Below are 12,981 nucleotides of genomic sequence, written 5' to 3'. Positions count from 1 at the left end.
TGAGGCATCCAGCCATCTCTGTTGCTGCACGGCAAGAAAAGCCTCTCACTCACAAGAGATGCTGGATAGTCTCCAGCCGTGAAGAGACAGGGACTGTACTGCCTGATGGAACCATTCTACATGCGGTTGACACAGATGGTTGTGTCGGGGGGAATCCCTCTCAGTGCCTCGGAAAGTATAGAGCTAGCAGGTTGGAATACCAAACGGCATGTGGCCACTTGGGAGCCACCAGGGTCATCCGGAGATTTGAGGTGATCAACACGCCGTTGATCACCTTGCAAATCAGACAAAACTGAGGGAAGGTGTGGGCATCAAGGTTGTCCCATGGGTGTTGAACCACGTCCTCTGCAGTGGCCCATGGGTCTGGTACGATGGATCAAAAGACTTGAAGCTTCCTGTTGTGCTGGGTGACAAACTGGTTGATGGATGGAAGCCCCCATAACTCAAACAACCTCCTTGTAATGTCCATGTGAAGGTACCATTATCACCTGACCCTGATGGCTGAGCTTGTCTGACACTACATTCCTCTTGCCTGGAATGTATCTGGCTGACAGCTCTACCCTACAATGTCAACTGATGAAGCGGAAGGGACACAAGGCCCCCTTGCTTGTTGACATATGCCACTACTGTGGTGGTGTCGCTTATCAACACCACTGAGTGTCCGATCACTTGATCCTGAAACTCTTGGAGAGCCAGGAAGGCCACCTTGAGTTCCAGGACGATGTGAAGGTGCTTGTTGTCTGTTCCACACACCTGGCACCAGCAACTCTCCCAGGTGTGCGCCCCATCCCTCAGTCGATGCGTCTGAGAACAGAAGCATATCTGGAGGGGAAGTATACAGAGATATTCCTATTACGAGGTTCATATCATCCATCCACCAGTCTAGGTCCTGTCTCACTTCCTCTGAGAAGGGGAATGGGAAAGGACTAGGGATCTCGAGCCTGAGACCAGACCTTCATTCTCCACTAGAGAGAACGAAAGTGAAGCCACCCATGAAGGAGCAGCTTCTCCAAGGACGACAGGTGACCGATGATGACTTGCCGCTGGTGAGCTGACTGCTCCCGTTGAGACAGGAACAGTTGCGCTGCCTTCCTGAACCTGTTGATAAGAGAGTCTAAAGGGAAGACTTTTGCTGCTACCAAATCTATCACAGCATGCCTAGGTACTTTACCCTCTGCTTGGGGGTGAGATCGGACTTCTCAAGATTTACTGCGACCCCTAAGCTGCAAGAAAACTCCAGTAGTTGATGCTTGTCCTGGAGTAACTGCAAGCAGAACTCACCACGACAAGCCAATTGTCAAGATGCCTCAACAAACGTATCCCATGCGAATGGGCCCAAGCTGACACAAGGGTGAACACTCGCGTGAACACCTGGGGAGCGGACGAGACCTGGAAGCAAGAGTACCGTTCCCCTGAGGATAAAACATGGGTACTTGAGAGAGGACAGGTGGATGGGTTTTTGAAAATACGTTTCCTTCAAGTTCACTGTAAGCATGAAGTTGTTCTCCCTGTTGGAAGTGAGCACCAAGTGTGTCGTTCCCATCGTGAACTGAGTCTGGCGAATGAATCGGTTCAAGGGAAAGAGGTCTGTGATCGGTCTCCAAGCCCCTGAGGCTTTCTCTATGAGAAAGATGCAGCTGTAAAAGCCTGGGGACCGATCCGACATGACTTCCACAGCGCCTTTCTTCAGCATCACCTGACCACTTCCTGGAGTATGAGACCCTTCAGTGAGCCGGGATGGACCGGGATGTTGGTGAGGGGTGGCTGAGACTCCAAGGGACGTAGATAGCCCTCCCAAAGGACATACACTACCCAGGACTCTGCTCCATGTTGCCTATTGGCTCGACAGGCAATCCCTGCACCAATGGCAGCAGCTGGAGGGAAACGCCGCTCCTAGCATTCTCCCTTCTTCTTCTTACCTTTGCCCCCTTTTCCCAATTGGAAAGAGGGTTGAAAGGAGTACAGCTGTGCCCCCTTCTCAGCAGAGGAGGCTGTGCCCCCTTCTCGGCAGAGGAGGAAGAAGGCTGGGTGTTTCCATGGGCACCCTTCGAAGCCTGGGTCTTCTTAGGGGCCGAGGAAGTGCCAACTTGACCCGAGGGTTGAGCAGCAGTGGCATGCAAAGACACAGAGATTTTGCCACTGTCTAGTGGGCAAAGCGGTCATTGTCTTCGGCACGCCTCATCTACCTCGGCATGTAACAAATTTCTGGGGAAGAGAGAGGCGGAACCCAGCAACGGTCCATTCCTGAGGGTCAGAGTCGACCAGGGTCCTACAGACCTGGAGATCGGAGTCAGGACAGCGTCCATTCTCTTCAGCACCAGGTTTGCCCACAGGTTTGCTGTCTGGTGAGCCAAGTAGGAGACAGCCCTATCCCCAAACTGGCACAGTCTCCTGAAGGCGGAGTCCTCTCCAGGGGTGATCGAACCCGAGGAGGTGGCAACCTTGGAAACTGTTGAAGGACCACAGATCCAACCAGGAGACTGCCTGGAGAGCCGCCATAGCGGTAGCTTCCAGGTTTGCTGCCTCTTGCTACACGAGGAAGACCCGTTCCACAGTATACTGCTGCAGTGAAAAACCCGGGCCTAAATGAACCAGGTCCAGGTTGAACTATTTAGTTGGCAGTGACCCTCCGAGGGCATGTAGAAACGCTTCTGTTGAGGCAGAGGAGGGGGAAGTAGCTTCTCTGAACGGTTCCATTGATGAGAATTATCCTGTCCAGAGACCAGATTATTCATTTGTTCGAGCACCCCTTCAGAAAGCACGGACCATGCCAGCCCTACTGAAGCTTTGGGTTCCTTCTTAGGGCCCCAAAAAGGTTCGAGGCAAAAACGACAATCAACGGAAGAGGCCAGGTCCCCTCCCCATGATTGTTATGATGAATCAGCACAATGATCTTGGAAAAGGTCCTCTGAATCTTGGAGGAAAAGGACCTTTGAGTCCATCCAGGGTGTGGTCCTCCTGATCAACTCTCACTGCAGGAGGGAGAACCTCAACAGACCCCTTGGATCCTTCCTCGATCACAGTGTATGACTGAGTCAGTCTGAGAACCGAACCCGGGGTGTAGGCCTTCGTGGTAGAACTTCGATGGGGAAAAAGCATTCTCATCCGAGTCCCGCCTATCCAACTCATGCCTCCCAGTGTAACCCCAGGAGGTTGAGGGGATAGGTGAAGGGATCAAGGCACCAGTAGGAGAGGAGGGCCGTGGGCGGTAGTCAACCTACAGTGGTGACAGCAGCACGGGTCTAGGAAAGCGCCTAAGCCTTGGTGAGGCGCTGTCCCGAAGAGAGAATAGAGGTTCACGTGAACGTATCCGAACACTCTCCTCCGGTGAGTGGGGTCGATCACGCTAACGTGAACGAGGGCTGGCCGGAGTCAAGTGATCGGGCAGCACTGGGCGTGAACTTGTGCCGTCCTCCTGACGTGCCCAATTCTTTTTTGAGGCCAAAGCCTCCTGGTGAGAAGAAGACTGCACAGAGGACCTCCTCACTGCACCTCTGAGTGGTTGGACCCTCAAGTCTGAAGCACTGGGATGGGAACTGGTCCGAGTACTTGAAGTACTGGCATGAAGTGACGAAGCACCTACATTCTCTCTCCTGTGCCTAAACCAGAATAGGGAGTGGACTCTCCAATACTGGTTTGGGGTAATCGAGGTTCCGGCAAAATTCGAGTACTCGAAGTGACTCAACCTTGTCCAAGCTCCCGAATCTCGCACAGAACGATCAACAGGAGCTGTCTCTGCCCGAGTGTCTGAAGAAACTTGGGAAGAGGCAGGCAGTGTACCAGTCTTGGAAGCGAGCTTCCCAGAGCTGGTTTCAAGTGCGCTAGCCTTGGGGGCTTGTGTACTTGAGGCTCCTCAGAAGCGAGATCCCGGAGGGGTACGCGAAACGGTTCCCAAGTCCAAAGACTTGAGAGAGCCAAAGAGAGATCCCACTGCTTCCCCTGTGGAGGGGGGCAGCCCTTTAGAAATTCCATGGCAAGCCTTCTTGGGGGGGTGAGAAGCTGCCTCCTCCTCCTTCTTCTTCTTCAGCAGGCGAGCCTCAGGAGAAGGGGAGGAGGCAGCAACAGATGAAGTCGAAGATGAAGACAACGACATCTTATGACTCCTCTTTTTCGATTTCTTCGCCATCTTCTTCAGGATGGTGGTCAACAACTGGTCCCTCATTCAGGAGGGAGCAACAGGAACAGCAGGGGCAGCAAAAACAGTAAGCAGGAGGGTCACTGTGTAACCCGGAGCAGGAGCATGTACAGCAGTCTGGTCTACCACGGCTGGGGTCATCAGAGTTGGAGCATGAGTCGACACTGATGTGGGGACCTTGGCGAACACAGTCATAGCCACTGTGGTTGTGGTGGAAGTGACAGGGGCATGAGTCACAACAGGTAGCTCAAACGTGCGTGAAGCTTTCAGGTGCGCCAACAGACCTTGTACTGAAGGAACACCAGAGAGCCAGCCCAAGTCTCCAGGAGCTCGTCCACCTGACCTAGAGAAGACAAAGCAGGGTAAGGGAGGGAGACTCCTCTTACTCTGAGGGAGAAACTTTCGTCCCGGAACAAGCGGAGACCCATGAGCAAAGGTCGTCCTGGTCACTCCCCCACCCCCCCCCCACCGATGAAGCAAGTAAAGCTGAAGAGGAGATCACTCCTGAAGGAGAGAGAGCCATGCGTGGAAGTTCAGTGGGAGGGAGAAACGAAGGAGGGGGGTTGGCAACTAAAGGCATAATCAGCGGTGCGTAACCCACAGACAACGCTTTGGAAGCTTTCTTCTTGTACTGCCTCCTGCCAGTAAACTTCACCCACTGCACAGGCGACCAGGAACAACACTCAATACAAGTTGATTCAGGATTACAGTCAAGCTGCCTGCAACCAGTGCAGAGGACAAGAGGGTCAACATCAAAGGGCGAGCGGAAGTGGGTGCAACCCTTGCTGCTCACACCAGGACACACACACACACACTGGGTGACAGCCTTCTGCACAGGTTTAGATGATTCATGGGTTTGCATACTGTGAAAATATCAAACACACAAGCATATGCTATGAGAAAAAAAGAACAAAACAAGAAAGATCCCACCGGGAAAAAAGCAAAACGCCGATCAGGGCAGAGTCCGGAAACACATCTGCATCATATGACGGCCGAAAGCATATTGGAATGTTTACATCCAGGCAGGCTGGACTCCTGCCTACCAGACAGTAGTTAACTGCCTAACCACCTTGTTCGAAAGTTTAACGGCCGTTCCAGCTTTGCTGAAAGTAATTCCTTATATAAAGGACCAGTGCTTTGCATATTGTGTAGGAATAATCCAGAATCAGGCACACACACACACAAAAAAAAGAATACTCAAGTGCAAAGAATCACATAAAAGTAAGCAAAAAAGCAAAATGGCAAAAAGTTGGAGCAGAGAGCCTAAGGAAGATGCCGGCATCTCTTGGAGTCCAAGAGCAAAGGAGTGCAGACCGACAGGTGGGTGGAACTTCCACCTACCTGTTGGTAGCTAACAACCTTGTCAATAAGTTTTAATGACTGTTCCAGCTTGCATTTGCAAGCTAAACCCCTAATGTACTTGTGTAGGAACAGGCCAAAAAAGAAAAAGGAATACCAAATTTCATTCATCAAAAAGTTCAAACAGCAAGGTCAGCAAAGTCCTCAGAGAGATCTGGACTTGATGGCAGCTGGAAGCAAAGTGGATTGTAGACATGCAGTTGGGTGGGGGTTCCCACTACCTGTTGGTAAACTACCTTGTATAACAGCTTGAATGTCTGTTTTCAGATTGCAGTATAAGCACTTTCTGCATGAATAACGCTCTCTTGTGTAATACGCACACCACACTTATAGCTATCGGCAAATTTGAATGCACAAAGGTTGCCAGTACATTGTGTGGCTATTTTTCGTTAGACTCCAGCCACCTTCTACATTAAAATTTATATTTTTCTTGAATAAAAGACATAAAAACTACAAACTTCTTCTCTATGCATTATCTTCGCAAATGATTAATAACAGAGAAAAAAATACTAAACTTACATAAGTTGCAGTTTTTCTAAGTCCATTGTTTATGTTTTCACTGTTAAGATGGGTAGCTCTTATTACGTTCAGTATGTTTGTTTTCACTCCTGATAAATGCGCATTGTGACAATTTTCGCCTACATGCAATGACTCCACCCACTAAACAAGATTCTTCAATTAGAATACAGTACCTGTAGTAAAAGCATTACTATTGGCACCTGCTTTTTGCTGGACTTCAGTTGGTGTGTTTTACGACAACAACCCGTTTGCGCATGCGTTCCCCTCAGTTGTTCCTTATCTGTGCTGACCTACTGGAGTTGAATTTTGAATCGTCCAATCAGAATTCAGATATTTTTTATACAGTACTTTTCTTTCGTGTTTCCAAGGATGTCGTTGGAAAAAAGCCGGTTCAGACTGAAAACCAAGTTAGTGTAGTCATGGCTTCCAATTGTGACGGTTGTGCTGTAACTGAATATGAGGCTATTAGCTGGTTTTTTAAGAAAAATGACGAATCTGTACAATTTTTCAGAGATCACGGCGTTCTTCCAAAGACGGTGAAGTGTCCCAAGTGTGGCAAGGATTGTGTTCTCGTTCACCCTGGTGGTGTTGCTGAAACATCAGACTCCGAGTAGTAAGGTAAGAAAACAAAATCTAGTCTAGAAGTGTCATTTTTAATGCATTGACTAATTGCTAATGTCCTGTGACCCCTGTGGCGGCGCGCAGCAGCTAATATTACCGCTTGCCATATATACGTGCCTGCGACAATCTTTAAAAAAAATGCAAATAAGTAGGCGCAGCGCCCGTTTTACCCATGATGTACTCGAGACTACCCATTCCTTTTGCATACATATAGAGTAAGGGGCAAACTATACATTTGCGCCAGATATCATCATCAGAGCACAACTAAACAACAAAAAAACTACCAGAAAATTTGGTTTTCCATGCAAAAACGGCTGGCTGGAGTCTTCCGAATAATTACCCATTGTGTCACTCATGATATAGTAGCCTATGATGTGTCAACATGTAATTACACCCTGAATCACAATGGCATGGGTAGGCCAGTGAGGAGTGGGCATGATGCCCACACCCTGCCTACATTATCTTTACTTTTCCGAGTCAGTACACAGCCACCCACAAGCATGTGCAGCAGGAGGGCTCGTTATATGAAAAGGGAGGTTTATATCCTCATAGGAACAAGTGGCATTACTGTATACACAAGGGGAGTAAGGCCCTATATATTTGTGGGTAGGTCTAAGATTGGGACAAAACACCCCAGCCAAGTAGGGACCTGGCATCCTAGGTTAGGTTAGGTTAGGTTAGGTTGCAACCATATTTATTATAATTTACATGCCCCTAAGTTAGGTTAGGTATAGCTACATCAGGTCTCAAACTTATTCTCTTTCCAGTGCCTTTGGTTAGAGAGGTGGCAAAATCCCCGCCGCCCCCCACAATCCTGGGTATGATTAGGTTAGCTGTGGCTGGGTTCAGCTGCAACCCTACTATTTCATTTCATTTACTGTACTGTGACTAGGATGAGGTGTGGTTAGAATTAGTCACAACCCTATTCTAGAAGGTTTGCTACGTTACATTAATTGCAGCCAAGTTGGATCATCTATTCATTCTATTCTTCAGAGCCTCTGCTCGGCTAGGTGTGTGGGTAGCCTACGTGGGGGGGGGGTTGAAGCCGCAGCTCCCGTGGCCAGGTAAGGTTCTGGTACAATAGGTTAGTTCAGTCAAATACATCCCAGTATTCCACTCATTTTGCATGTGGCCCTGCCCAAAATGCCCACTCACACTTCTTGTGGGGTGGGCCGCCCATCTGCGACGAAATGAAAGTACGAATGGTGAGGGCAAACAGTCAAAGGTAGGAAAGTGAGACTTCCAAGTCCCTGACCACATTATGGTTTCATGTACAAACTGACACCTAGAAAGGGGATTTCATGGGGCAATGTAGGGTTGGTGGAAAAGGGCATTTCCAACACAAATAAAAAGGATATGAGATTGGTGGGGAGCGACACACAACGTCAACTTGAGAAATGCCGGTGTCCTGTCGCCTTTTCAATTCAATGGAACCACTTGTTAGGAGGAGGGGGGCAGGGCCTTCATCACCATCAACTCCGCCACAGGCCAGGCCTTACAAGCTACAGTGGGCAGCGTAGCGTGCAAGGGAACTGACTATAATAATAATAATAATAATAATAATAATAATAATAATAATAATAATAATAATAAGAGCAGCCTGTCAAAACTGGGTTGGAGCCTAGGCTATTGCCTCCTCCCACGACAATATGTTTGAGTTGCCTACTTTTTAAACTCTGTGCTGAAGAAACTTCCAGACGCAGGATCCGCAGAATAATCCACATCAACCGAGGGCGGCCTCTCGCCACTGTAGGACCCTCCTGAAGCCATCTGAGCTAACAACCTGGACTCTTACAGTAGGTGACGTTGGCACTTCCAATGAGGAACACGAACACTGACTGGATGCCGCTGCCGCTCGACGGTCGGTGGCCTGACTCGGCTCCACCTAGAGACCTCCCTCACTCACTCAACGTCAAGAAGAAGAACGAGGGCGCTGGACCGATTCTATGAATGCTGCTTGCGAGAACGTTTTGCTTCTACGTATTGCTATATACAGTTTAGTAAACGCGGGATTGATCAATCTTCAGAAGTGAATGACGTAATGTAAATGATTGAAACATTCATTCTGAAATATTAACTTTAATTTGTTAAAATAGAGGCTAAGCAGAAACTGAAAAAAAACAACCAGAGGGACATCACAGAATCAGATTTTCATTCAGTAGAGCAGGGGTTTTCAACCTTTTTCTCCCTGCGTACCCTTTTGGGTATTTTTAACGTCAATAATGTAACCCCCTTCACTTTGTATAAAGTAGAAAATAAAACAAACGCAGAAAAACATTCCATTGTGTATATTTCCAAGTACTGTACCGAAGGGAAGTAAGTAGCCTACACAACACTCCTTGACATAACCAATAGTTAGTTATAAATGATTTGTTTAACCAGACCTCTGAACTCTTTTAGGGTTCTTCTCGGGCTGGGAAAAGAAAGGGGGAAAGAGTACATAAACAAAATTAAGTAGTTAACTAAATAAATAAATAATAAAAAAAAGGGGAATTAGAAAAAAATCGAGAAAAAATAGAGAAAAAAAAGGGGGAAAATTATATTTTACTTATCAATTTAATTTTGTTTAGGAAGAGAATGATATTATTAATTGAAAAGTTATTACCTTCTGCTAGAATATCCTTTATTGATTTATTTTGTAAATAAGTCTTTCTTTCATGATGCCATCTGGGACAGTCAATCAAGATGTGTTTGATTGTTACTGGGATGTTACATCTTTCACAAATTATTGGGTTTGTGTGCGGAGTTGACATCAGATGACCATGTGTGAGTCTGGAGTGACCTATTCTGAGTCTTGTTAAAATAACCTCATTGATTCTTTGCTTTTGGGTAGAAGAATGCCATTTTTAACTTCATTCTTAATTTGTTTTAGTTTGTTTTGTGGGGTATATTTGTCCAATCATTTTGCCAATCCCTATAAATTAAGGGTTTAACTGATGCTAGCCAGTCTGATATGGGTGCTTTCATAGTAGTTGGGGGATTGTACAAGCCAATTTTGCAGCTTTATCTGCTTTCTCATTACCCTCAATGCCTACATGGGCTGGGATCCAACAAATTTGAATTTGAAAGCCGTTTGTAATTAACTGATGTATTTCCCGTTGTATATTTTGGACAAGGTGATTATTTGATTTAAATGATCCTATTGCTTCAATTGCACTTCTTGAGTCGCTCAATATGAGTGCTGAAGGAATTCCTTTTTGTTATAATCTTGAGAGCCAATTGTATGGCTGTTAATTCTGCTGTAAATACTGGTGATATTAGAGGAAGGTCCATTTGGATAGTTTTATCACTTGAATAGGCTGATGAGCCCACTCCAGCTTCATTTTGGATCCATCTGTGTAGATTATGAAGGGATTACCCTTCCGTCTTATGTGTTCCATGGCATGTTGTTGGTACATTTCTGTGTTGGACATATATTTCTTTGAAAGATATGATAAATATGTGCATAGTTTTGCCCTTTTTAGTGTCCATGGTGTGACCGGATTTATTTCTTGGGTAAATTTGGGTATCATGTTATGTAAATTCAATAGATGATTAGTTTTTTAGTAAATGAGTTTTGATTTGGGTTATTATTTGTATTTTGATTGAGAAATTTATTTGATGCAGGAGATGTGCCTGCTTGAAGGGATAAGCCTCTTCTTAAAGTAATTAGATCTCTGTAATATTTTAGAGGCAGCTGGCCTGCCTCTGCTAGATAGAGACAGTTGGAGATGAGCGGAAGGCTCCTGTACATATACGTACTCCCTCGTGATGTAAAGCATCTAGAGATTTTAAAGTTGTTTCTGAGGCAGTTGAATAAATTGGACAGCTATAATTTATAACTGATAGTACTGTTGCATTGTATAACATTAACATTGTGTCTCGTCCTGCACCCCATTTGGTGTGTGAGATTTTCTTTAATAAAGTAAGGGCTTTAGATCCTTTGGCTTTGATATATTTGACATGATCTTTCCAATTTAAATGTTGGTCAAAAATTATACCCAAATATTTAACACTATTGCACATGTTTATCTCTTCATTATACAGATATAACTTAATGGTTTGTTGTTTCAACCATCTTTTGTCTTTGTAGAAGACAATGCCATTTGTTTTATTTACCGACAACTTGAAGCCTTCGGAATTGGTCCAAGTGGTTATATTTTTTGTTGCTATATTACGTATTCTTTGAGCATGTCTCAAAGAATAACTTGAATAATAAATTACAAAATCATCCACATACAAACTATTTTGTACACCCTCAGGCAAGTTCATAGTAATGTCATCTATTGCCAGGGCAAATAAGATGCAGCTCAAAACACTGCCTTGGGGGATACCCTCCTCTTGTACGTAGCAATTTGAATATGTATTTTCTATGCGTACTTGAAATGTACGATTTGTTAGAAAATTATTGATAAATATTGGAAGGTGACCTCGAATATTGGACCTGTGGAGTTTCTGCATAATATTGTATCTCCATGTGGTATCATATGCTTTTTCTATATCAAAGAAAATAGCCACTGTCAGCTTTTTCTTTTCAAATCCTTTTTTAATATGATCTTCTATTTGAGTTAACGGGTCTAGTGTAGATCTACCAGCTATTGATCCCGATTGGGTAGGTGATAAAATTGAGTGTTTTGTTATGACACTTGTTAATCTCAAACTAACCATTTTTTCTCCAACAGTTTGCACAAGCAACTTGTTAGAGATACTGGCCTATAATTAGTGGGGTTGCTAGGGTCTTTTCCTGGTTTACTGATGGGTATGATTATTGCATGTCTCCATTTAGTTGGGAAGACATGCGTTAGCCATATGCTATTATATAATTTTAATAAGAATTCTTTAGCTAGTGTGGCTAAATTCTGGATCATTTCAAAAGAAATCATATCATGCCCCGGAGCTGATGATCGACATGATTTTAGGGCAAAATTAAGTTCGTTCATATTGAATTCTTGGTTATAATCAAGGTCCTTATCAGTTTCAAAATTAAGTGTATGATTTATTTTTTGTGTTCTAATTCTTTTGAAGTGTTCATCTAAATTAGAATAAGCACTAATATCTTCTATATGTTTGGCTAATATATTTGAAATATCTTGTAGGTTATGATTTACTTTGCCATTATATAGTATTGGGCTTCTAGGTGGTCTTACATGTTTACCATTGATTTTACGGATTTTGTTCCATATTTCCTTAATTGAAGTATTTGGTGACAATTCCGATATATAATTTTTCCACGACTGAGCTTTTTCGAATATTATTGTTTTTCGAAATTTTGCATTATATTTATTGAAAAGTGGTTTAATGTGATCAATAGTTATACTTATAACTATTATCTTGTTTAGTTTGTTTATATTACAAGGACCTTTATTAAGGGTGTTTAATCTGGACTTTAGTCTACTCAAATTACGTGCCAGTGTGTGTTTGGTTCGATTTAAGAGAGATAAATTATTAGACCACCATGGAACGGGGATATATTAGGGGTTGAAGAAGTTTTGGGGATGCATTTATCTGCAGCACTGATTACAAAACTGGAAAAGAAATCATTTGTGACATTATTGTTTTGATTTAATGGGAAGGAGGGATATTTCTAGTTTGTAAATTGTATTTATCCCAGCCAGCTTTCAGCAAATTATATTTTATGGGAAATGATTGTTTTTGGTTGTTCAAATAATTCAAAACAATTGGAAAGTGATCACTAGCATGAGTCGTCTAGGACATTCCATTCCAGTTTTTCAATTAATTCCAGTGAACATAATGAAATATCTATTGAGGAGAAGGTTAAATGAGTTTTTGATAAGTACGTTGGTGAATCACTTTCATTCAGGCAATGTAAATTCTGAACATTTACGCAATTCTCAATGTTTGAGCCGGCCAAGTTACTAGCATGTGCGCTGTCCCACAATGGGTTATGGGCATTAAAGTCGCCTGCTATTAGTAGGGGGCCATTTACATTGTTTAGTATTTGTGGTAAATCACTAAAGTTTGAGTTAAAATTTGGCTGATTATATAGATTTAGTACAGTATAGAGATAATTTGATTGTCTGTCATATGCAATTTGATTGCAGTTATTTGATATGACAGTGATGTAATATTTAAGGGTTCATAAGTTGAATCTTTATGAACATATATAGCTGTTCCTAGCTTGCCATCCGCTATTGGTGAGTGGCAAGCTAATTTATAGTTTCTAAAGTTCTTAGGAGTTGTACCAATATGCTGTAGACATATGCAAACAGGTTTATGTTCCTTTAGTATTCTCTGGATTTCACCTAGCCGAAGCCGAGTAGAAAATCCATTCATGTTCCACTGAATTATTTTATTGGTCATTGTTTGGTTGGATTGGCGTTAGATTTTGTAAGTTAATTGATGATTTA

General features: G+C 44.0%; 1 protein-coding gene across 1 annotated transcript in view; it reads right to left on the bottom strand.

Moving 5' to 3' along the window:
• The window catches only part of rb (adaptor related protein complex 3 subunit ruby), an 819,028-nt gene extending 810,468 nt beyond the window's left edge, over positions 1-8,560 (bottom strand). Inside the window, exon 1 of the mRNA XM_067101830.1 lies at positions 8,301-8,560. Coding sequence (XP_066957931.1) covers positions 8,301-8,404 — 104 coding nt within the window. The 5' untranslated portion in view covers positions 8,405-8,560. The remainder of the gene's footprint in view (positions 1-8,300) is intronic.
• Positions 8,561-12,981: the final 4,421 nt, after the last annotated feature.

Source organism: Macrobrachium rosenbergii, chromosome 58 (assembly GCF_040412425.1).
Source record: "Macrobrachium rosenbergii isolate ZJJX-2024 chromosome 58, ASM4041242v1, whole genome shotgun sequence".
In the NCBI taxonomy this organism is placed as follows: domain Eukaryota; kingdom Metazoa; phylum Arthropoda; class Malacostraca; order Decapoda; family Palaemonidae; genus Macrobrachium; species Macrobrachium rosenbergii.
Note: the sequence above shows the minus strand (reverse complement) of the source record. Positions and strands in the feature narration are given on the sequence as shown.